Here is a 22393-nt window from a genome sequence, read left to right as displayed (position 1 = left end):
TTAGCCAGAAACAGCCAGCGTTAAGGGGTTACTGTATTTCCTTCTCGTCAGTTTTTCCAGTTGGGGTTAAAGGGGTGTTTGTTTTGTTTTTCAGTATGTAGTTTTACAATCACATGTGCAACTTGGTCCCTTGCTTTTCTCCTGCGTTCATCCCTATGCCAGGCTTTAGTGGGTCTTCCCAAGGTGTCTGGGGGTGGAGCAGAGATCTGTGGATGACAGTGGGCCCAGCCCCACCTGCAGCCTCCTGCCCCCTTCCTTTCCTCCCTTCCCACTCGGGCTTTCCTCACCTTTCGCCGCCCCTCCCTCCTGCCCTGTGTGGCTGAGGCCCAGACGACTTCCACCTTCAGCCTCCTCCGGTGGGTCGGTAACCCAAACAGGCCGAGACCAGGCTCTCCCCAGGGTCCCCACCAGTGGAAACTGAACGCCTCCCCCAGCATCCCACAGGTCCAGAGATGGGGCTGGCATCCTCTCTTTCCTCAGTGCTGCTTCCAGACCGCACCCTCCACTTGTAAACCCCTCCAGGCTTATGCCATTTGCTCCCTACGCTCCACAGCCACCCAGCTGCCACTCAGGCACTGAGGGCTCGGCACCACCAATTCCCCAGTCTTTTCCACCCCAAATACTGCTGTGTCCCAGGGATTCCTCTGCCTGTGCGGCTGGCACCCCGCCCTCACCATCCCAGCCTCAGATCCTGTCTGTATCCCCATCAGCCTTCACCCTCAGCCGCCCTCACCTTCCAGGCATCTCCCTCATCCTGCACTTTGACACACACCTGCCCCCAAACCTCATTTTTGGCTTCAGTCATGTCTCTGTTCTCTCCCATCTACGCAGATGTCTTCCTCTGGTCGACCTTGGCCCCTAACACATCAGTTCTCTTATCAGTGTTATTTATTCATTATTCATTCAACAAGCATTTTCCCAGGACCTCCTGTGTGGCATGCTCTGTTCTGGGTGCTGGCTTAATTTAACAGTAATTCCTCAGCCGTGTTGCTCCCTGCAGCTAGAAAGGTTCTGTGAGGGTTAGGCAGTTTGGCTTCTTGCATTCTCTCGAATACCCTCGGGGAATTGCCGCCAGCGACCCCCAGAGCTGATCTCAGGGCTCTAGGTGTTATCTTAACAGGACCAGATGCTCTGTCTCCCTTGGTGACCTTGGTGATACTCTTGTTCATGTAGCCCAAGATCCCACTGGCTGATTTAGCCTCCATCTAGCAGTAGTCTGTGCTTGTGGTCCACTAGACCCTTCAGATCGTTTTCAGCTCTTAACACTTTGGCCTGTGCTTCTGTCCTCTTTTCTGCGTGTGGCATGCCATGGCACCTTCCCCTCTCCCCTACCCTGCTCCCAGATGCACTCACGTATTCCACTTCTTCCATTGACCGGAACGTAATAGCTGAACTGATTCCACCTCAGGCACTGGAGATACGGACGTTTGTCAGATTGTTCCTCAGCCTCAAGTCTCCCGGGGGAGACTGAGGCTTGATATAGGTGGAATAAGTGGTGGGATTCTAGTGGGAGGAGACCTGGGCATGGGGCTGCCGTGGGGTGCAGTGTGGAGGCAGGGCCGGCAGGCAGGAATCACGTGGGTCAGTGATTCTCCAAGCACCATCCCTGGACCGGCCGCATCAGCATCACCTGGGAGGCTGGTCGAAGTGCAGATTCCTAGGCTTTGTCCGCCCTGTTAAGTCAGAAGTGCTGGGGCTGGAGCCCAGCAATCGTGTTTCAGTCCTGCAGCTGATTCTGATGACCTCTGAAGTTTGGGAACAGGGGTTTAGGTCAGAGATGGTGGTGGCCAGGCCAGTCCTGGTAGTAGGGCTGGGGGGAGGGTTCTCAGGGACCCTGGGAATGGGATCGAAGGCCTTGGGGGTTGAGTGTGGAGTGGTGAGGGTGACTCTGGGTCAGAGTGGCTACAGGGTTTATCTAGGGTGACTTTACATCTCAAATCAGGAGGCCTCTCCTTCCTTGCTCCCCCCTACCCTCCTGCCAGGGTGTCCCCAGTAAAGCCTCTCTCCTTACAGTGAGCGGCTGCTCCCCACCTCCCGCCCCTTCTTACTGCCCCACGCAGCCTCCCTCCTTCACAAACGAGCGCTCCCAGCCCTTCCCTGGGAGTCAGGTAGTCGGGGCGGTTACCACAGCAAGTGACATCAGCAGTCTGGTCCCCGAGGAGCCCGGCCGCCTCCTGCCTGCCTGCATTGCCTGTGTTACAGCCTCTTCGAGGCGTAGAGAGGAGGCGTTTGGGGACTCCCACCCCCATTTTGAGGGTTGGGCAGGGCCGGGAAGGGCCAGTGGCCAAGAGGGGAGGGGACGGGGGAGGGCGGAGGGGTAGGTGGGGCGTCTTTGGTGGCCTCTTGCCCTGGCAGCGAGGGCCCGGCACACCGGGCTCCCAGACGGCGGAGGAACAGCAGCAGCTGGGCATGGCGGAGGACGGGCCCAAGCCACTGCAGCTCAACATGCCCCTGGTCCTGGACCACGACCTGACCAGGCAGATGCGGCTGCGCGTGGAGAGCCTGAAGCAGCGCGGGGAGAAGCGCCAGGACGGCGAGAAGCTGCTGCGGCCGGCCGAGTCCGTGTACCGCCTTGACTTCATCCAGCAGCAGAAGCTGCAGTTTGAGCGCTGGGACGTCGTGCTGGACAAGCCGGGCAAGGTCACCATCACGGGTACCTCCCAGAACTGGACGCCCGACCTCACCAACCTCATGACGCGCCAGCTGCTGGACCCTGCTGCCATCTTCTGGCACAAGGAGGACTCGGACACCATGGATTGGAATGAGGCCGATGCCCTGGAGTTCGGGGAGCGCCTGTCGGACCTGGCCAAGATCCGCAAGGTCATGTACTTCCTCATCGCCTTCAGCGAGGGCCTGGAACCCGCCAACCTCAAGGCCTCCGTGGTCTTTAACCAGCTCTGACGGCAGCTGCTCGCTGCTGCCCCCTCCCCGTGCCAGCCCTGCCCGTGCCCCCTGCCCCGAGGCGTGTGTTTGAGGACGTTCTTCTAGCTGCTGGCCTGTACTCAGCTCTCCCGGGACCCCCTGAGCCTGTGTCCTTCCTCCTCTCCTCTCCATGGTGCTGGCGCTCCTGCTCACGGGAGGAAGATGCAAAGGACTTGTAGTCTAGAAGCTGGACCGGTGGCCGTTGCTTCTGCTGTAGACCATGGAGCCTGGTTGGCCTTGTGTGGGCAGATGGAGGGGGCCGAGCGCATTTATTTTCTCTCTGCTTCGCTGTCCGGACAGAGACTCAAAGAGACCGAGAGAGACAGACATAGACACGCAGAAAGAGAGATCCAAGTTCCCCGCCATCGGACTTCCTCTGGAGATGGGAGATGGGGAGACCGACGACAGAGTGGCCTCCTTGGGGAATCCACACATGGGCATTTGGCACCCTCCTGGCGACAGAAGTCCAGAGGTGAACACTCAGCCTGAGGACCCAGGAAGGCACTTACTCCTGGCCCGGGCCTGGTGTGGTCCCATGATGCCCCAGGGGCCTCGGGACTTCAGGCAGGGTTGCTGCGGGGCTTGATTTGGGCAATGGGGAGTGACTGGCAGGCTAGCAGCTATGCTTGCCAACTCTTGCTCTTTGGAGAACGACTTCAGGAGGGAGAAGTGACAGGGAGAGGACATATAACATGTTACAGAGGGATGTCTCTATCTGTACTTGTGCATATATATTGAGAGAGAGCACACTATATTCATAAGGCTATGTTCTAGAGTCTGTACCTGCCCTGTGTGCAAGTCTGATTTTAGATGATCTATTATGTAGTTGCCCAGCTGGTTTGCGGGTGGCCCTTATCAGGGGCTTGGCCAAGATGGCCTTGGGGAGGGGAGCCCCCTGAGCTGAGAGCCTGTGAGGTTCATACAATGAAGTGGGGAACAGTATAGTGAAGGGGTCTCCCTCTCCCTGGGGAAGCTAGATAGCTGGGAGCTCTGGAGCAGGAGACAGTAGATTCTTTGCTGGGATGTCAGGTTTCTTCCAGGTTCCCGGGCAGGGAAGGCCCAGGCCCAGTGAGCCTTCTTTGAGGGAGGGGCAGGCCTGGCTGGCACCTCAGGAAGTGACCCCAACACCCTGTCTCCAGGCCAGCCCTGGTTTGTTCTTGTCAGAAACAGGCCCATTTTCCTCACGAAGCAGAGCCATCGAGGGCTGCAGGGCCCTGCGAGCAGACACCCCGAGAGATAGAGGTTGAGAGCCATCCCAGTGGCTGGGGCTGCTGGGAGGGCGAGCCCCCCACTCTGGAAATGTGCAAAGAGGAGCAGGTATTGGAGTTGGGATTCTTTTTTTTTTTTTTTTCTTAAGTTTTATTTATTTGGAGAGGGAAAGAATACACAAGTGTGGGAGGGGCAGAGAGAGAGGGAGAGAGAGAATCCCAAGCAGGCTCTGCACTGTCAGCTCAGAGCCTGGCACAGGGCTAGAGCCCATGAACCATGAGATCGTGACCTGAGCCGAAATCGGACGTTTCATGACTGAGCCACCCACGCGTCCCTTGGGATTCTTTAGGTGGGAATTGGCTGTGGTCGTTTCTGACTTTCAGCTCTGGGGCCTGAAGTCCCAGCAATGCCTGCCTGCCTTCTCTGCTGACAACTAGGGGAGTCCAGACCCCTGGAGATGGCGCTGCCCTTTGCCTTTTTGCCGCTCTGGGGACCCTCATGGTGCAGACTACCTGTACCCCCACTCTGCTCTACCGTATCCACCCCATGCGCTGCGTGTCCCCAATAAAGCCTCTATTCCCCTGCCTCGCGGTGTGCAGTCTCTCACCGCGAGCCACCCCCACCACTTCAGGAGCTCTGACAGCCCTCTTCAGTCCCTTCATAGCCCTGAGCGCCCCTCCGGGGCCTTCTCCCACATTCCCATACCCGCCCTGCGGCTTTCAGAGATGCGGCCCAGAGCAGTCAAGTGACTGGGCCAAGGTCAGACATCAGGATGGAGTTTGGAAAGAGGTCTCTTGACACCCAACCAGGTATCAACACCCCTGAGAGTTTTTTCTCCAGAGGTCCCCAGACCAGCTTCTGTACGGGACGTGGAGAGAGCCATGCTGGGGCCCCAGGGAGGTGGCATCTGATCCTCAGCAGGTGGGGCCCAAAGGAGATGGGTGGGGATGCACCAAGCCACGCACAATCTCCCTCCCTTGTAGGGTGGCTGGGCAGGGGGCGGATGGGACAGGGAGTGGCGGGGGGGGGGGGGCGGTGAGACCTAGGCTTGGGTTTCACTGAGCCTCTGTCATCCATTTAATACAAGTCCATCGGGCAGCCCCTGCCCTGATGACCAGATAAGACACCACCTTAGTGCCCCACTTGACCCTTCATTAGGACTTTGTCCCCTTGTCATCTGTCTGGAGCTCACTCGTTTTGGGGCAGAGACAAAGAGGCCCAGAGGATGAGGTCACTTGCCCAAAGTCACAGAAGGTATGGAGGGGCCAAAGGAGGGGTACATGTGTGCACCAGACTTTGTGGCCCCCTGGAAGGGGCGGGGACGGTGCCCCCACCCCTCCTGAGGGCCCAGGCCCTGGCAAGGCCAGCTTCTTCCCAGTGACCACGGTCAGGTCCTGCTTCAGGGGCCACACTTGGGGTTTTGCTGGGGAATGACCTTCACTTTGAAATGCTCCCCGCAGCCAGGTCTCACATCCCCACCCTGCACCCTGGAGCCCTCCCCGGGTCAGCTGTGGCCACCTTGTTTCTCTTCCCCCAGCCCTGCCCTTCCAGCCACAGCCTCCATCCACTCCCAAAGATGCCTCTAGAAGGATTGGGGGCAACGGAACCCAGTCCTTCCACCCCTGTTCTCCTCCCTGGCAGAGCCAAGACTGGGTCAGGAGGAGTGCAGTGGATGGGAAATGAGGACCCATTTTCCATGGAACCCACAAGAACACAGAGTGAAGACACTTGCCGTTTCCTGACCTTCGCCACCCCCCACCCCCCCCGCCAGGCAGTGTGTGCAGTGGTGAGGGGCCTGCCACTGACCACCTGTGACCCTGGGCAGCCTCTCTGAGCCTGTTTCCTCGTCTGTTGGCAGGGGCTAATGACGGTGCCTCCTTGTAGGGCCCGTATGAAGCTTAAATGAGTCAGTGAAGCACTCAGAGCCCCTCATGAGCTGGTACACGACGCCCTCTCTCCATTTGCTCATTGTTACTCTCCTAGTCACTGTAGACACATGGTCTCACTTTTCAGTTATTCTGAGAGGAATGTCAGGACAACCTGTTTACAGAGGAGGAGCACAGAGTTCAGAGAGGTGAAGGGAGTTGCCCGATGCAACACAGCAGCCCAGTGCTTCTGGGAGCAGGCAGTGTGGGGAGGGATGGGCAGGGGCCAGGCCTGGCTCTGGTTGGAGAGTGGACAGGAGGGTGAGGATTCTTCTCTGACACGGTCACCAGGCTCAGGATGGGCACAGCTGAGGGGATCTTTAGCCCTCACAGTGTAGCAGGGAGCCCAGCAGGAGCGGGGTGGGGGGGGGGCTGCCTCAAGGCTGGGGTCCCACGCAGGTCTCTGAGGGCAGCTGAGCGTCTGGCTGTGCCCTGTGAACAGGAAACCCTGGGCCCCTGCAGGTGCATCACCTCCTGCTTTCCGGCTGGCGAACGACGCGGCTCTGCTCTCCCAAGGGTGTGGGGGGGGAGGGGGGCAAACTTCCTGGCCTCGTCCGGTCATGGCATCTGAAACTCGGGAATTTGAGACTCTTGGAATCAGAAGCTGCGAACTGAGGAACCAGGAACCTTCTGGTTTGGGGACTCCCCTCACCTGACTCGGGTAACACAGGAAGCCCACTGTAGCCTGACAGCCTGCAGCCCTGCTGGCCTTTTACAGAAATGCTCCCAGTTAGCCCTCTGGGGTCGCAGGCAGAAATCTGTGAAAAGCTCCTTCCCTGTGCACCGACCCCCCCCCCCCCACACAAACACACACTGACATTGACATTCTCTCTCTCTCTTTCTCTCTTTCTCTCTCTCTCTCTCTCACACACACACACACACACACACACACACACACTGGTGCTCACACACATGCATGCTGTGTGCACCCACACACACTGACCATCATGAACTTGCATACTCACACCTGCGTGTCCCATGGCTCAGTCCCAGGAGGATTTGAGCCTGGAGTGCTCCAGGCACCAGGGCATCAGGGGGTGCTGTGGCACACCCGTTGCCTGAGGTTTCTGGGCTGATTTTGTGGTGGTGCCAGGGGGCCTACGAATCCCACACAGTCCTTTCCTTGCTGCTGGGTCAGCCCAAGTAAGTGCCGTGACCCCTCAGGCCTCTCTTTTCCCATCTGCGCAGGGGGCTGCTGCTGCTGTTTCTCCTCTTGGGAGGCTTGACCAGGTACCTGAGGTCCGTGTCAGTCCCAAAGTTTGCGGATTGTTGTGTGAGTGCACGTGCTTGTACCGCATACCCCAGTGGGGATGACCCCTCACATGTGCACAGCCCTCCACGGTTAAGGCAGCACCTCTGAGGCCACTGTCCATTTTGGTTTGCTTTTCTTTCTTTTTGTTTTTAATTTTTTTAATGTTTGTTTATATTTAAGAGAGACACAGCATGAGCGGGGGAGGGGCAGAGAGAGGGGGAGACACAGAATCGGAAGCAGGCTCCAGGCTCCGAGCTGTCAGCACAGAGCCCGACGCGGGGCTCGAACTCATGAACCGTGAGATCATGACCCGAGCTGAAGTCGGACCCTCAACCGACTGAGCCACCCAGGCGCCCCCATTTTGTTTTTCACATCAGCCCTGGAGTAGGGTAGGCAGATGCCTACACTGAGGCTCAGAGCGGTGGCCTAGTCGGAACCTAAGTCTTTGCCATGCACCGTGATTGGCAGTGTGTCCGTAGTGGGTACAAGGTCACCAGCCGGTCAGGGCTGTGCTGTGGCTGGCACTTGGAGACTTTCCTTCCAGAAGGACTTGGCCGGCTGTGGAGCTGGGCCAGGCCCTATGCTGGGTGGGGTGCTGGGTGGGTGGGGGGGATCTGGGTGTGAATGGAGCTCAGCTTTGCCCTCCAGAAGCTCCCTTCCCAGGATCAGGGAAAGAGCCTGCGGGAGCACCAGGCCTGGAGACCCCTGCAAGCTGCTGCTGAGCTAGCCTGAGGGACAAGGATTGGGACAGTACTGGCAGAGGGAGCCACATGAGCAGAGCCGAGGTGGCCTGAAGCAGCGTGTGTGTAGATTTCCATGGGGCCCGAGGGAGGCAAGTGTTCAGGGTGAGCCTGAGAGTCAGCGGAGCCCCAGGGCTGTGAATGCCAGGCTGAGGAGCTGGTGGCCGTGGAGATGGGGCATTTCACTTGGGAGGAGAGAGATGTCTTCATGTGCTCCCTCGTACCCATCCCTCGGCCTCAACAATTGTCAGCTGGCAGCCGGTCTTGTTTCCTCTTATTCCCTCCCACGCCCTCCAGGCAGCTTCCCATTTCATCTGTAAATATTTCTGGATGCATCTCTGAATGATAAGGAGTCCTCAAAAACAAAAACAAACAAACAAAAAAAAAACAAAGCTCTGTAACCATAATCCTATAACACAACTCAAATAATTCTACGATACTTCCTTCATAGCGTCAAATACCCAGTAAGTGTTGTGGTTTCCAATTTCTGCCATAAACGTGTATATGTTTTATGCTTTGCTGGAATCAGATCCAAACGAAGGTCCGCGACTCCAGTGGTTTGTTTCCCTTCATCTTTTATTGTTTTCCTTGAGATTTCTTTGCTGAAGCCACCTGGCCTGTCGAGTTTCCAACTATCTAGATTTTGCTGCCTTTGTTTTTGTGGCGGTGTTTAACGTGTTCTCTGTGCCATACATTTCCCGCAAAGGACTGACCCCTAGAGGCTCGATAAGGGTCAGGTCCAAGTTTTTTGGCATGACTGCTTCCTAGGAGACATTGTGTGCTTCTCTCACAGGGCCCCGTGATATCTAGTTGTGTCTGTTTTTTGTGATAGGAGAAGCCACCAACGACCATTGCTAAATCCCTTATTTGTCGGTGGTAAAGTAGCAGGAGTCTAATATTCTAATTTCGTCCTCATTTCATAGTTGCAACTCACCTCCAGATATACACCTCCCTTCCTCTGTTGGTTACCCTGTGGTACAGTCTGTATAGAAAAGGCGGGATAAATCCTGATTCTTGCCCTTAATTTTCCAGTTGTTAAAAAAAAATGAGTCTATTTCCCAGCTGTTCTCCAATAGTGACTAATTATTTGTAAGTATCGCTGTGGTCTCATAGATTGGAACATATTTGATGTGTTTTCATCTGTTGCAGTAATCATCCTTACTGAAGCTGAGATTGGCCCTCTTTGGCCAGTGGGAGCCTCTTTAGGTTGGTTCCTGAATCCTTTGATGTGGCCCCAGGGTTTTGCTTGCTTCCTCGATTCCTGGGATGACTGGATGTGGTGTGCGAGGGTTTGTGTGCCCGTGAGAGCACACCTTCCTGGACAGTCTCCTCCCTCTCACTCAGGACCCTGCTGGCAGCAGAGGGGTTGTGGGGGTAAGAAGCTGGCCATGCTGGGCCCACTGGCCATGACGTAGGAGGGGAAATTGAGGCCCACGGGGATCCCTAACTCAGGATCTGCAGGCCCTAGAGCCTCATTAGCTGCTTCCCGAGCCCCAGAGGGCTCAGAGCCAAGCCCTGGGTTTGGCTAATGATCCCCCTGCATCCCCAGAAGTACCTCCCAGCGCCCTGTGAGGGCTCCTCTTCCTCCCTCCCCGGGCCCCACACAGTCCAGAGCTTTCAGAGCAGGGAGGAGTGGAGGAGGGTGCACTGGCCAGGCCGGTGTGCTCAGCTTCGGACTCCCTATCCCTCTGTGCCCTCGGGCAGCTCCTCGTTCCTCAGCCTTCCCGTCTGTGCAGTGGGGATGATAACCCATCCTGCAGGTGCCCCGTTTTTGATATAGCTTTCTGTCCTGAGTGCAAACTGGGAGAGAGTGCCGGGGGGGCTGGGGCAGAGGCTGCCCTGGGAGGTTTCAGAAAGGACACAGAATTGACTGAAAGTGGAGCAGCCAGGATAGAGCCTTTTCTGGGTTGCGGACACTGTAGAGGGCCCTGAAACCCTGAATGTGAGTCCTGCCTCCCTCACCAGTGCCCACGGGCAACATTGTGCCAGCAACTTCCGATAGTATTGCCTCAAAAGGTAGCGATAAAGGTCAGGGGCAACAGAGAGAAAGGTGTGCCTGGCACCGGGCCGGGCTCCATGGATGGCAGTGCGCCTCTCACTGTGGTTGGCATTTTCATTTTCTTGGTCTCCAGTGTCTCGCAAGGGACCATTTGTCTTCGCCAACATCCTTGTTGATGGTAAGAGGTTTGTAAACAAAAGCCTTCTTAATGAGCGTGGGGGTTGGGGAGTGGCTTTTGGCAGAAGAATCTGGTCTGGGCCTTGGGATTTACGGCAGTCTGCGGCATCTCTGGCTCCTCAGCCTGGATGCCTGGGTGCCCACCCCCATGCCTGAGGGTGGTTTTCTTCCAGAAGGGGCTGCCTCTGGTCGCAGTGGGTTCAGCCCCACTTGGTCCCCGGCTGGGCAGGGCCGGCAAGTCAGCCTGGCTCTAGGGTGACAGGCTTTCCCTCCTGTGCCCACCTCCCGCTGCCCAGATGTGCCACGTCTGCTTGGGGGACGCCCACAGCCAGCTGTCAAGACACCTGCTGGGAAGCGGCTTCTGGCCCTGCAGGGTCGGGCCCACCTTTCCCTTCTGTCCATGCTCCCCCATGCACCCCCTGTCAGCCTCAGCATTTGCCTCTCCCACCAGACTAAGAGCCTCCTGAGGGCAGGGACCATGTCTGATGTGTCTGGGTCCTCGGTGTCAGCACAGACCCAGTGCAGAGCGGTCCACAGGTCACAGGTCTGAACCCTGGCTTCCAACACGGTCTGCCTGACTCCAGAGAATGTGTGTTTCCTAGCTCTGTGACCCTGGCCAAGTTACTTGCCCTCTCTGAGCTTTAGTTTTCTTAGCTGTCAAGGAGGGATGGATGATAGTAATCTTTGCACAGGGTTATCCTGCAGATTAAACTGGGATTAGCCATGGCAGTCCTGGGCACGGCACCTGGCATGTCCGAGATGTTCCATAAATACTATTGTCAGAGACCCACTCAATGCCTGTGAACTTTTTCACTCGGTTAACACGTGTATATTAAGCATTATGTCTGGGCCAGGTCCTGGACCATGTATGTGCTGGGCATATACCAGTGACAAAACCTGATGCATCCCATGCTTTTAGAGAGCTAACATTTCAGTGAGAGTAACAGAATTGAACGCAGTGTCACACAGTTGTTTAATGATAATTGTGGTAATGGTCTCCGAGGAGAAGTGCCAGGGGCCATGAAATGGACCGACAGGGGTCCTGGCCTATAGTCTGAAAAGTCAAGGAGAGCTTCCTGGAGGAGGGGGTGGACCCTAAAGGGCAAGTGAGATCAGCTGGGTGAAGAAGAGAAGGAAGAGCAGGTGCGAAGTTTCTGAGCAGAGGAAGAGCCTGGAGCAGGAGAAAACGGGGTGGGGGGGGGGTGGTAAGGGGTTAAAGGGGTTAGAAAAGCCAGCCTTGGAGCTGGGGGTGGGGCAGCGCACATTAAGGGTTTGGAGCTCACCTCCTAGGAAGGCGACGTGATCAGAAAGATTACTGTGCTGCTGTGTAGGGTGAGGGCACAGGTGGTTGTCGATGCCACAGGTTATAGTGTTTTGGGACGAGGAGATGGGGGCTGGGCCAGCGTGGTGCTGGGGACAGAGAGGAGAAGGAGTTTAGCGGAATGTAGGAGCTCCGAGTGGCCTCACTGGCTGGAAAGAGGGAACGGGAGGAGGCCGATGTGGCCGCCTGCTTCTGGCCGGTGCTGGACGGGGCGGTGGCAGCACCCTTCACCAGATAGGAACCGGAATTGGTGTAATAGATTTCTAAGCACTGGAGGGTGCACAGGGAGCCCCGAGGAAGGGAAGGGGAAGCCCAGAGTGACAGCCTCCAACCACTGTAGAAAAGGGAAACTGAGGCCCAGAGAGGAGAAGGGTTCGCCCAAGTCCCACACTGGTTCATGGCAGAGATGAGACCTGAACCCAGTATTCCTTTCTATTTTGATTCCCTCGAGGCATTTCCTCAGGAAGCCAGATATGACCATCGCTGTGTTCCTGTCCTGTCCCCCTCCCCATCCAGGTCATCCCAGACTGGAAGGAGCAGGAGTGGGACCCTGAGAAACCCAGTGCCTACGCGGGCATCTTCCACTTTCACTTCTGGCGCTTTGGGGAGTGGGTGGACGTGGTCATTGATGATCGACTGCCCACAGTCAACAACCAGCTCATCTACTGCCACTCCAACTCCCGCAGCGAGTTCTGGTGTGCCCTGGTGGAGAAGGCCTATGCCAAGTAGGTGCTGGTAGGGCGGGTGGGCGGGTGGCCAGGCTGGGGCGGCTCGCCTTGTGGGCTCCACCTGGGTGCTGCTCTAAGCCGGGGAGCCCAGGGCACGGCCAGCGGAGCCTACTCTGTGGCAGATGAAGGTCTGGAACCTGGTGTCCAGTCCCCAAAAACCAACCCACAAAGTGAGGAATGGTTCCTCCTTGTTCTAGCTGAGAGGGCAGAGCCAGGGCTCACATTCAGGTCGGTGGTTTTTCCCCAAAGATGCAAGCCACCCAGCCCTCCCTGGCAGCCTTGCCGAGGATGTGATATCTCAGAGCCAGGGCTGGTCGTGGTGGGTCCATCCATTCTGTCTCCACTGACCCCTCCTCCTGTTCTGTTCCAGGCCCTGGGTCCCCAGCAAGGGCACAAGCAGAGGTTTGCTGAGCTTTGGAGGGCTTTGGAGCAGAGAGACCTGCTCAGGCCCCTGCAGGCCTGGAGCAGGAGGGCCAATGGGGTCAGAGACCAGCCCACCAGCCCTGTTGAGAATCCTTCCCTGGTTCCTCCTCCCAGGCCCATTGGTTGGTCTCCTTGGACTGTGTGTGTGTGTGTGTGTGTGTGTGTGTGTGTGTAAAGGAAAAAGGAAAACAACAGCTCCCAACATCAAAAACAAACTTAAGCGGTGCCTGGGTGGCTCAGTCAGTTGAGTGTTGATTCTTGATCTCGGCTCAGGTCTTGATCTCACAGTTTATGAGATTGAGTCCCATATTGGGCTCTGCACTGACCGAGTGGAGCCTGCTTGGGGTTCTCTGTCTCCTTCTCTCTCTCTGCTCCTCCCCACTCATGCACTTTCTCTGTCTCTTTCTCTCTCTCAAAATACATAGAGTTAAAAAAAAAAAACCTCAAGGAAACACATTGACAGATTCCATTTTCAGTCCTAAGAAAGGAAAACCCGCCCCCTGGTGGTCACTGAGTCTCCATGGTCCTAGGTGCAGACCCCTCTCCCAATCCGTGAGAGCCACTTAGTAGGCTTGCTCTTATTTAGGTAGCAGTTTTATTAATTTTTTTTTATTGTGGTAAAATATAGAAGATATGGAAATCCAGGCAGAAGGTAATAAAAGTCACCTGTATACTCCTGCATATTCTTTTGGGCCCCTCTGCTCCCTTTCCCTGTTTGAGGCCACCTGAGTTAACCAGGCCTCCTCCCGCTTCAGGAAACTTTGCTGCCCTCCCCTCAAGGCCCTGCCCCCACTCCTGTCTCCCTCCCTGTGCTCCCTGCATCCTCTGCACACCTCCCCGCTCCCTCCCAATAGCAACTCTTATTTATTTATTTATTTATTTATTTATTTATTTATTTATTTATGAATGAGACAGAGAGAACGAGAACCAGTGGGAGGAGGGTAGAGGGAGAGGGAAAGAGAGAATCTTAAGCAGGATCCATGCTCAGTGTGGAGCCCGACACAGGGCTCAATCCCACGACTCTGGGATTATGACCTGAGCTGAAATCAAGAGTTGGATGCTCAATCGACTGAGCCATGCAGGTGCCCCACCAGCAACTTTTAATATCTTTGATGCCTCTTTTTGTTTATAGGTTACCGTGCAAAGCCTGTGTTGCTGCTTTGTGGGCCTGGATTTTCAATTTATGTAATCTGTTTTGTTATATGTCCCATTCAGCTGCTCACATCCACATTCAGCACTGCCTTTAAGACCCCAACCCTTTCCCTAACATTTAAAGAAGAAGCCACAGTTGTGGCCCTAGCACCTGAGATGTTGCACATAGTAGATGCTTAATGTTTTTTATTTTTTATTTTTATTTGTGATTTTTTTTTTTTTTTTTTTTTTTTTTTAGTAATCTCTACACCCAACACGGGGCTTGAACTCACAACCCCGAGATCAAGAGTTACATGCTCTTCCAACTGGGCCACCCAGGCACCCACGCAGCATTAGTTGGTTTTTTTTTTTTAATGTTTATTTATTTTTGAGAGAGAGAGACAGAGTGCGAGCAGCGGGGGAGCAGAGAGAGAGGGAGACACAGAATCCGAAGCAGGCTCCAGGCTCTGAGCTGTCAGCACAGAGCTTCACGAGAGGGCTTGAACTCACGAATCGTAAGATCATGACCCGAGCTGACTTTGGACACCCAATGACCTGAGCCACTCAGGTGTCCCTAACAGCAGCATTAGTTTTTAAAGTCAATTCCCTGTTGTTAGACATTTAGGTGATTTCTAGTTTTACGTTCTTATAAATAACGTTAGTTATTTATAATTGATGTTTCAAAAGATGCATGAGTTTTTAATACTTTTGACAAGAATTGCTCGGTTTCTGGACAGTTAAGTGTTGGAGACAGACCGCTAGGGCTAAGGAGAATTTGTGTGATAAAACGGGGCGGTTCAGGGAGACAAACGCTGGCCTGGGAGCCAGAGACAGGGATTTCAGTGTTGGCTCTGCCGTGACCTGCTGTGTGACCTTAGTTTGCTTGACCTCTCTGAGTCCCCCAGATCTCCCCTGTAAGGTGAGGGTTTTAGACAGGTTGGGGAGCATGAGCGGGGAATTCTTTCCACATTGCTCCCCAGGCTGGCAGGCTGTTACCAGGCCCTGGATGGAGGCAACACGGCGGATGCGCTGGTGGACTTCACAGGTGGCGTTTCCGAGCCCATCGACCTGACTGAGGGTGGCTTTGCCAACGATGAGGCCAAGAGGAACCAGCTCTTTGAGCGTGTGTTGAAGGTGCACAGCCGAGGAGGCCTCATCAGTGCCTCCATCAAGGTGAGAACACAGAGGCAGCCCTCCCCATCATCAGCCCTTATTGGGGTGTCCCAGGCAGGGCCCCTGCTCAGACTAGCTCATAATCTGGACGTTCAGCCTCACGGTGGGGAGGGGAGCAGCTGGAGTGTGCAGCCCCCTCCCCGGTGCTGGGCAGCATGAGCTGTAGGTCCCTTGCCCTGACCCCCTACACTATGAAATACCTTGCTGTTTGACCAGCATCCCCCTTTTACGGGCATCTTGTATTGGGGCAGTAGGTGTCTGTGCATCTGAGGGTCCCTTAGTCAGGGTCGCTACAAGGCGACTGGAAGAGGGGAGGGAGACTCTGCTCCTGGCACAGGCCCAGGTGCCTCAGGAGGATTGTCTTATTTCATCGACTGCTTTTATTTCAGGTGGGGGAGCTGGGGCTCAGTGCGGGCACCAGTGGTGGGTCCATAGTCCGGCTCTCTGGAAAAAGAAAAAGCCCTGCTTTGTAGCGTTTGCTGATTTCATTGGCGTAAAAGGCTCCCACCATGTTGATTTCAAGCTAATGTTTTAACAGTTGCACAACTGAGCCTGTGCCAGTTAACGCCAATGCGCTCCTGGGCCACCCCACTTTAGCTGCCCCATGGGGGCTTTGTGCACACGGAGCCTACCCGCCTCCCTTTGTGTGGGGCTGCCATTCCTTCCCTGTCCTATAGAGGGTGGTGTAGGCACACACCATCCCTGCCCCTCCAGCTGGAGCCTGACCAGACCCTGTCTCTCTGGGCAACTGTGTCCTCCTGCAGGCAGTGACAGCAGCAGACATGGAGGCCCGCCTGGCATGTGGCCTGGTGAAGGGACATGCATATGCCATCACTGACGTGCGCAAGGTGCGCCTGGGCCACGGCCTGCTGGCCTTCTTCAAGTCGGAGAAGCTGGACATGATCCGCCTGCGTAATCCTTGGGGCGAGCGGGAATGGAACGGGCCCTGGAGTGACACGTGAGGCCCGGGGATGGGGGTGCAGGCACAGGGCAGACCCCAGGTGGGTGGGCCCCAGTATGAGAGCTTGGGCAAGGACAAAGGTGGGTTTCCTAGAGGAGGTGACACCCAGGCTGGGCCTTGAAGGATATGGGAGGAGGATGACATTGGGAGACTTACTTTGCAGTGGGCACCTGTGTGGGGGTGGGTGGGGGGTGGATTCTGCAGGGAAGAGTCCTGGAAGTAGGGATAAGCTGATTCCTATAGAGGACAGAGAACCCAGTCTGGTGATGAGTGGGAAAGAAAGCAGGGAGGGAGGCCACCAGGGGTGAGAATGGGGGTGACTGCTCTGTGTTCGGCTCATGGCCCTGGTGAGGTGAGGACCGGAGCCAGGCCCCTGGTGAAGGAGCCCCCTTCCTTGAAGGTCATCCTGCCCTTCCCCCGCCAGCCTGCAGCCTTGTTCTCAGACCTCCAGCCCCTGGCATGGTGGCAACCCACCCTTACCAGACAGGCTTTTTGGAGACGGACTGGGCCTGGCCCTGGGTGCCCCCATCTATACCCACGCTGATGGAGGCCTGGTTCTGGGCTGTCCCTCGGGCCTCCTCTCCCTTGCCAGGGTGGCCCTGGTTGGGTCCCTCCTCTTACACTCCTCCCTCTTCCCTCCCAGCTCAGAGGAGTGGCAGAAAGTGAGCAAGAGTGAGCGGGAAAAGATGGGGGTGACCGTGCAGGATGACGGGGAGTTCTGGTGAGTGTGTCCGTGCCCCACGCAGGCGTCCAGGGCTGGGGAGGGCCTCCTGTAGCAGGGAGCACCAGATGGGGGGGCAGATGCCTCACCATCAACTTGCTCTGTGGCCTAGGACAAATCACGCCTGTTTGCTTCTCTGTGAAATGAGTTGGGCAGTAATGGCCCCGTTCGTCCCCGTAGTCCCCAGTACCAACCTCCAGGGACCCTGAGCTGCTCCAGCACGCAGGCTGGGCCCTCAGCAAGTAGGCCAGGATGCCGGCAGGTGGGGATACACAGGGCAGGGGTAACGCTGGCAGCCTGATTGCCGAGAGTTGCCGAGAGCAGCCGGGGAAGAGGAGAGGCCTCTTGGAGTGGCTGCCTCCTAAGCTGGGCCTCAGGGTCAGGGGAGCCCTTGGTGGGCAAGGAGAGAGACCCAGCCCAGTCAAGAGAGTACGCTTAGGTTTGAGAAGAGGGAGTTCAGGGAGGCCAGGGAGGTGAGGGGAGCTAAGGGGGCATGTGGGTTGGGGTTGGGCTGGGAAGATGGCAGCAGCCTTGTTTAATATTGTTGCTGATTGTCACAGCTAGTCTTGGCCGGCTCCCGTCTGCCGGGAGTTGTACTTCGTGCTTTTACTGCATTGCTTAATTCCCACGCTACCTCTGTGAGGTGGGCAGCTGTTGTTAGGTTCATTCCCATTTTACAAGTCAGGAAACTGAGGCCAGAAGAGATGTGAAGGGGCCAAGTGACGCCACCTCCACACTCACTCCCGTGTGGGTCGTGCTTCAGAGCACACAGGGTGAGTAGGCGGGTGGCCAGCCAGGGGGACCTACCCAGCCTCGCCCCCTGCCACACCCAGGATGACCTTCGAGGACGTGTGCAGATACTTCACTGACATTATCAAGTGCCGTGTGATCAATACGTCTTACCTGAGCATCCACAAGACGTGGGAGGAGGCCCGGCTGCGTGGCGCCTGGACACGGCATGAGGACCCCCGGAAGAACCGCAGTGGGGGCTGCATCAATCACAAGGACACCTTCTTTCAGAACCCGCAAGTGAGTGTTTTCGGGGCCCCTACTCCGCCCCTTGGGCAGCCACGGGGGCCCTCGCCACTGCCCTGCATGGGCTCCTGCATGACCTTGGGTATATCCCTGTTCCCCCGTGGGCCTCTGTGCACCTGTCTGCATAGTGGGGGTTGGGTGGGTGGGTTCGGGTGGTCCTGGGCAACCTGCAGATGGTAAAGGTGAGGAAGCTCGTCCAGAATTACAAGGACATATAGAGGGAGGCTGAGCTGAAGGCCCGAACCCCTTGTTTCCACACACACGGTGCTCTCCTTCCAGGGGAACTTGGCCAGATTGGCTCTTCCTCGGGGAGGACCTCTCCCCTGCGCCTCCTTTGTTAGGACCCTGGCAACTGTTTACCTTTCGTGTTTGGCATGCCTTCATTTGGCACCGACTGCGTGTGGACTCAGAGCTGAGCTTCCATGATCTCACAGAGTCCCCCCGCCCCTCAGGCAGCGTAGGCAGCATAGGCCCATCTCACAGATGAGGGACTGAGGCCCAGAGAGGTGCTGTGACTCACCTGGACTCACACGTGGAACTGAGGCCCGGCTCTGGCCCAGCTTCCAGGAGCCAGCAAGCCTGTCTCCGGCCCAGTCTCACTGCCGTGTCTCTCTTCCCTGACCTTCTCTGCAGTACATCTTTGATGTCAAGAAGCCAGAAGATGAAGTGCTGATCTGCATCCAGCAGCGGCCCAAACAGTCTACCCGCCGGGATGGCAAGGGTGAAAATCTGGCCATTGGCTTTGACATCTACAAGGTGAGGCCAGCTGGGACCCCTGCTCTGGGTGAGGAGAGCGAGGGAGCTGGATTTTAGGCCACCTTGGCCTGGGGGAGAACGCTCTAGAATACTCTGGCCACTGACATCATCCCTGCCATTCTGGCCACAATGGCCGATGCCATGGGCATGCTGTGGCGTGAGCCCTATTTGGAACACCCACAGAGGCCCAGCCTGCCTGGGGTCAGTGGCCATGGGAGCCCTCAGCCTGATTTCCTCCTGCCACAGACCCACTGGCTATTTGGCGGATGGGAAGGTGGTCAGGGCCAGGCCCTGGGAGGCCCCCGCTGCTCCCTCCCTCAGGCCTCTGGGTCCCCCTGAGGTGGAGGCCTTGCTGGGCCCTGGGAGGAAGCAGCTTGGGCAGAGCCAGGTGGGCTTGCCGCTGGCCGCTCCCCCTGGCCTGGGACCCGAGGCCCTCCTCGTGTTGCGACACCTGGTATGTGATGGCACTTGGCATAGCGGGATGCCACGGGCCTGCCAGACACCGAGAACCTCGGGAAATCACGTGGACGTGCTGGGCACGTGGTCGGAGTTGAGCCCCTGCATTTGAGGCGCTCAGTCACATCATCACAGTTTGTTCGTGTCCTTGGGTTGGTACATCCATTGCGTGCTGAGGTGTTGTGACTTTGACATGTCGTGACCTAAAGTGACATGGCTGTAGCTTATCATGCCACTCGTTCCAGGAGTTGTCTGGCATGTCCTGGCAGCTGGTGATGTCATCTCCTGGCCACGTGCTGTGTTGTGGGCAGATAGTGACACGGTCGCTGTTACCAGGGGGCTGCCCGTTGCCCCCCTCCTCCTAACGGCTTTACTGAGATAGAACTCACATACTATGCAGTTCACTCATTTAAAGTGTGCAGTGACCTTTAGCACGTTTGTAGGGTTGTGCGGCTGTCACCAGTCGATTCTAGAACGTTTTCATCACCCCAGAAGGGAAGCTCGCACCCTTTAGCCGGCACCGCTCAGTGCCGTCCGGCTCCCCGCCATCGTCCACCCCCGAGCCTTAGGCAAGCACTCGTCTACTGCTGTCTCTTTACTTGCCTTTTCTGGGCATTTCGTGTAAATGGATCAGGTCGCTCTTGTCAGGGCAGCGAGGGCGCGATGTGCGAGGTAGGTGGGGGGACCGGGGGCTCCGTGCGGACCAGCCTCCCCGCTCCCCGCAGGTGGAGGAGAACCGTGAGTACCGCATGCATGGTCTGCAGCACAGGGCCGCCAGCTCCATCTACATCAACTCGCGCAGCGTCTTCCTGCGGACGGACCAGCCCGAGGGCCGCTATGTCATCATCCCCACCACCTTCGAGCCAGGCCACACTGGCGAGTTCCTTCTCCGGGTCTTCACTGACGTGCCCTCCAACTGCCGGTGCGTGGGGGCTGGCTCAGGGCCGGGGCTGAAAGGGCCGGATTCCATAGCAGGCTGACCCGGAATCTGCGGAGACGTTGAGGGTCTTCCCGAGGCGTGGAGCCCAGACCTCCAGCCTCCCTGGGCTGACGTGAGCACCCACGTCCTTCCCCTCCTTCCCCTGCTCCTCTGTCCCAGCCTCTCTGGGCTACATAAAGGGGCAGTATTTCATATGTGCATAGCACTTCACAGTTTACAAAGCTTTCGCTCTCTTCGTTTGCTTTTCCTGAACCCCAAGCGGGGGCCTGACCTTTCCATTGTACAGATCAGAATTGGGGATCGAGGTTTGGGGTGGGGGTGGTTTCCAAGGTCATGACACCAGTGGTCGAGTTGGCCTAGGCGGACTGCTAGAGCCATCCCCTCCCTGCTGGGGTGCAGGCCCCGTGAGCCCCCACACTGTCCTCCTACCCTGGTAGTCAGCCCCGATTCAGTGCTCCTTGCACACGGTGCAGACCTGGGAGGCAGCACGTGTGGTGGGCTCTGGGGACCTGGGTCCTGCCGGCCCAGGCTCCACCTCTGTCCAGCTGTGGGGCAAATCCCTTCTCCCGTTGAGCCCAGCGCGCTTCGTAATCTGTAAAAAGGGCGTGATCACCCAGGGCTTTGGGAAGATCACAAATAATACCTGTAACATCCCAGCAGGGGGCTTGGCACACAGTGGGTGCTCAGTAAGTAGCTTTTTCTCTCCGGGAGGACGGGGCTCCCTGCAGTAGAGAGAGAGCAGCAGGAAGCCCGTGGTGGTTTGCCCAGGATGAGCAACGTCTGGACTACATACTGCTCCCCTCCCCTGCCGTCTTCTCGAACCCCCTCACCTTCCATCTCCCTGGCCCCCTCCACCACCTCACCCCTCTCCTCCTCTGCCCTGTACCAGGGAGCTGCGCCTAGATGAGCCTCCCCACTCCTGCTGGAGCTCCTTGTGTGGCTACCCACAGCAGGTGACCCAGGTGCACATCCTAGGGGCTACCGGTCTCAAGGACTCCTCGACGGGTGAGCTCGCCTGGGGAAAGCTCTGGGACCCACCTCCCCAAGGAGATGGCCCATGCCCCCTCCCCACTGCTCAGCAACAGACACCCAGCCTCCCGAGCTCTCTTGCTCTCACTGAATGAGCAGCCCTTTCCTAACATCCACTCGGGACCCAGCCTTGGAATGAAACTGGGTGCGTAGAGAGGACCGGGCTCTGCTGCCTGCTTTGGGGCAGCTTCCCGTGGGGTGGGGCAGTCCGACACAGGGACAGACAGCTGGGAGGCAGGGCTTACAGAAGGCTCCCTGGAGGAGGTGGCCTTTCTCCAAGCTGAGGCGGCATTAAGATATGAAGCCCGATAAGGCGGGATAGGGAAGAAAAGTGTCTGGGCAGGGGGAACAGCATGGAGGCCAGAGATGACCAGTCTGCCCCCTCCTGTCTCTGGAAGTTAGGAAGGGAGTCAGGCTGTGCTGTCCCTTCTGAATATAGGAACTCCATCCTCTGCTTTGGGAAGGGGAATCACCTCCCAGACTTCTGTCCCACTGGGTCCTGCCCCAGGCCCCATCATCACCCCGTGGCCCACTCAATTTCTCTAGGGGCCAACTCTTATGTGATCATTAAGTGTGAAGGGGACAAAGTCCGCTCGGCGGTGCAGAAAGGTACCTCCACACCCGAGTACAACGTGAAAGGCATCTTCTACCGCAAGAAGCCAGGCCAGCCCATCACAGTCCAGGTGAGCTCCACCGTCCTGAGGGTCTCCCCTGGACCCCCTGCCTGATGTTTTCCCACTCATGGGGGCTGGGCCCAGGGTGGCAGAGCTTTTGTTGGGGACCCAGGAACACTAAATTCTGGTTCCCACTCTATCCCTGACATGGTATGCATGGCCTTGGGAATTCTCTTGCCGGCCCTTCCTCGTGCCCCAGAGTGCCCCCTGTGGGTGAGTTGTATTAGATGGTGTGATTTTGAGACACAGTAGGGTTAGTCTCCTGGCTGGGGACAGTGGTCATCTCTGCCAGCTTTGCCCCCATGGCTTGGGAGTTGTTCCTTAAATCCCACTGGAAGTGGGTCCACCTGGAGAGGTTGCACCAAGGTGGCATATAGTGCGGGTGGCTGTTTCCCCAGAGCAAGGGGCCAGAAAGCCACGGTCCTGGATTGGGCTTTCTTCCCTTCTCAGGCCAAGGTGGCCCGTGGATGTTGATTTTGGGCTCATTAGTGGGAAGTTCTCTGTCCTCCCGGCACAGGCCGGGGCCTCCCCGGGAAGGTGGAAACCATCAGTAAACAAATGCCCAGGTACCCTGGGGAAGCCACTGTAGGATTTCCAAGTTTTCCTAACACTGGGCCCCACTGGATCAAATCACAGACCCATAGCTGTTGGGGCTGAAAGGACTCTTAGGGGCTGTTGATCCAACCCTCGTATTAAACATGGGGAAATCACTTGTCCAAGGTCACCTAAGGTCAGTGGCAGAACTAATAGTAACAGACTAGACTGTATATGGAAGGGAGTTTGACAGATGGGAGGAAGCCTGAGGCTCCGGAAGGGGACGG

At 56.9% G+C, this 22393-nt stretch overlaps 2 protein-coding genes across 4 annotated transcripts in view; both read left to right on the top strand.

Annotated features, from left to right (window-relative positions):
• CAPN5 (calpain 5) overlaps positions 1–22393 on the top strand; it is a 51909-nt gene that overhangs the window by 26801 nt on the left and 2715 nt on the right. For all 3 annotated transcript variants that reach the window (XM_042958002.1, XM_007078946.3, XM_007078945.3), the window contains exons 4-12: positions 12062–12270; positions 14808–15000; positions 15765–15958; positions 16605–16682; positions 17516–17711; positions 18351–18473; positions 19655–19851; positions 20759–20874; positions 21445–21581. In XM_042958002.1, coding sequence (XP_042813936.1) covers positions 12062–12270; positions 14808–15000; positions 15765–15958; positions 16605–16682; positions 17516–17711; positions 18351–18473; positions 19655–19851; positions 20759–20874; positions 21445–21581 — 1443 coding nt within the window. The remainder of the gene's footprint in view (positions 1–12061; positions 12271–14807; positions 15001–15764; positions 15959–16604; positions 16683–17515; positions 17712–18350; positions 18474–19654; positions 19852–20758; positions 20875–21444; positions 21582–22393) is intronic.
• LOC102970797 (olfactory marker protein) lies at positions 2334–4736 on the top strand. Its single transcript, XM_007079047.2, has 2 exons — positions 2334–4239; positions 4515–4736. The coding sequence occupies exon 1, from the start codon at positions 2410–2412 to the stop codon at positions 2899–2901; it is 492 nt and encodes a 163-aa protein (XP_007079109.2). The 5' UTR covers positions 2334–2409; the 3' UTR covers positions 2902–4239; positions 4515–4736.

Source organism: Panthera tigris, chromosome D1, assembly GCF_018350195.1.
Source record: "Panthera tigris isolate Pti1 chromosome D1, P.tigris_Pti1_mat1.1, whole genome shotgun sequence".
Taxonomy (NCBI): Eukaryota; Metazoa; Chordata; class Mammalia; order Carnivora; family Felidae; genus Panthera; species Panthera tigris.
The sequence above is the reverse complement of the archived record's forward strand: the minus strand, read 5'-3'. Positions and strand labels throughout refer to the sequence as shown.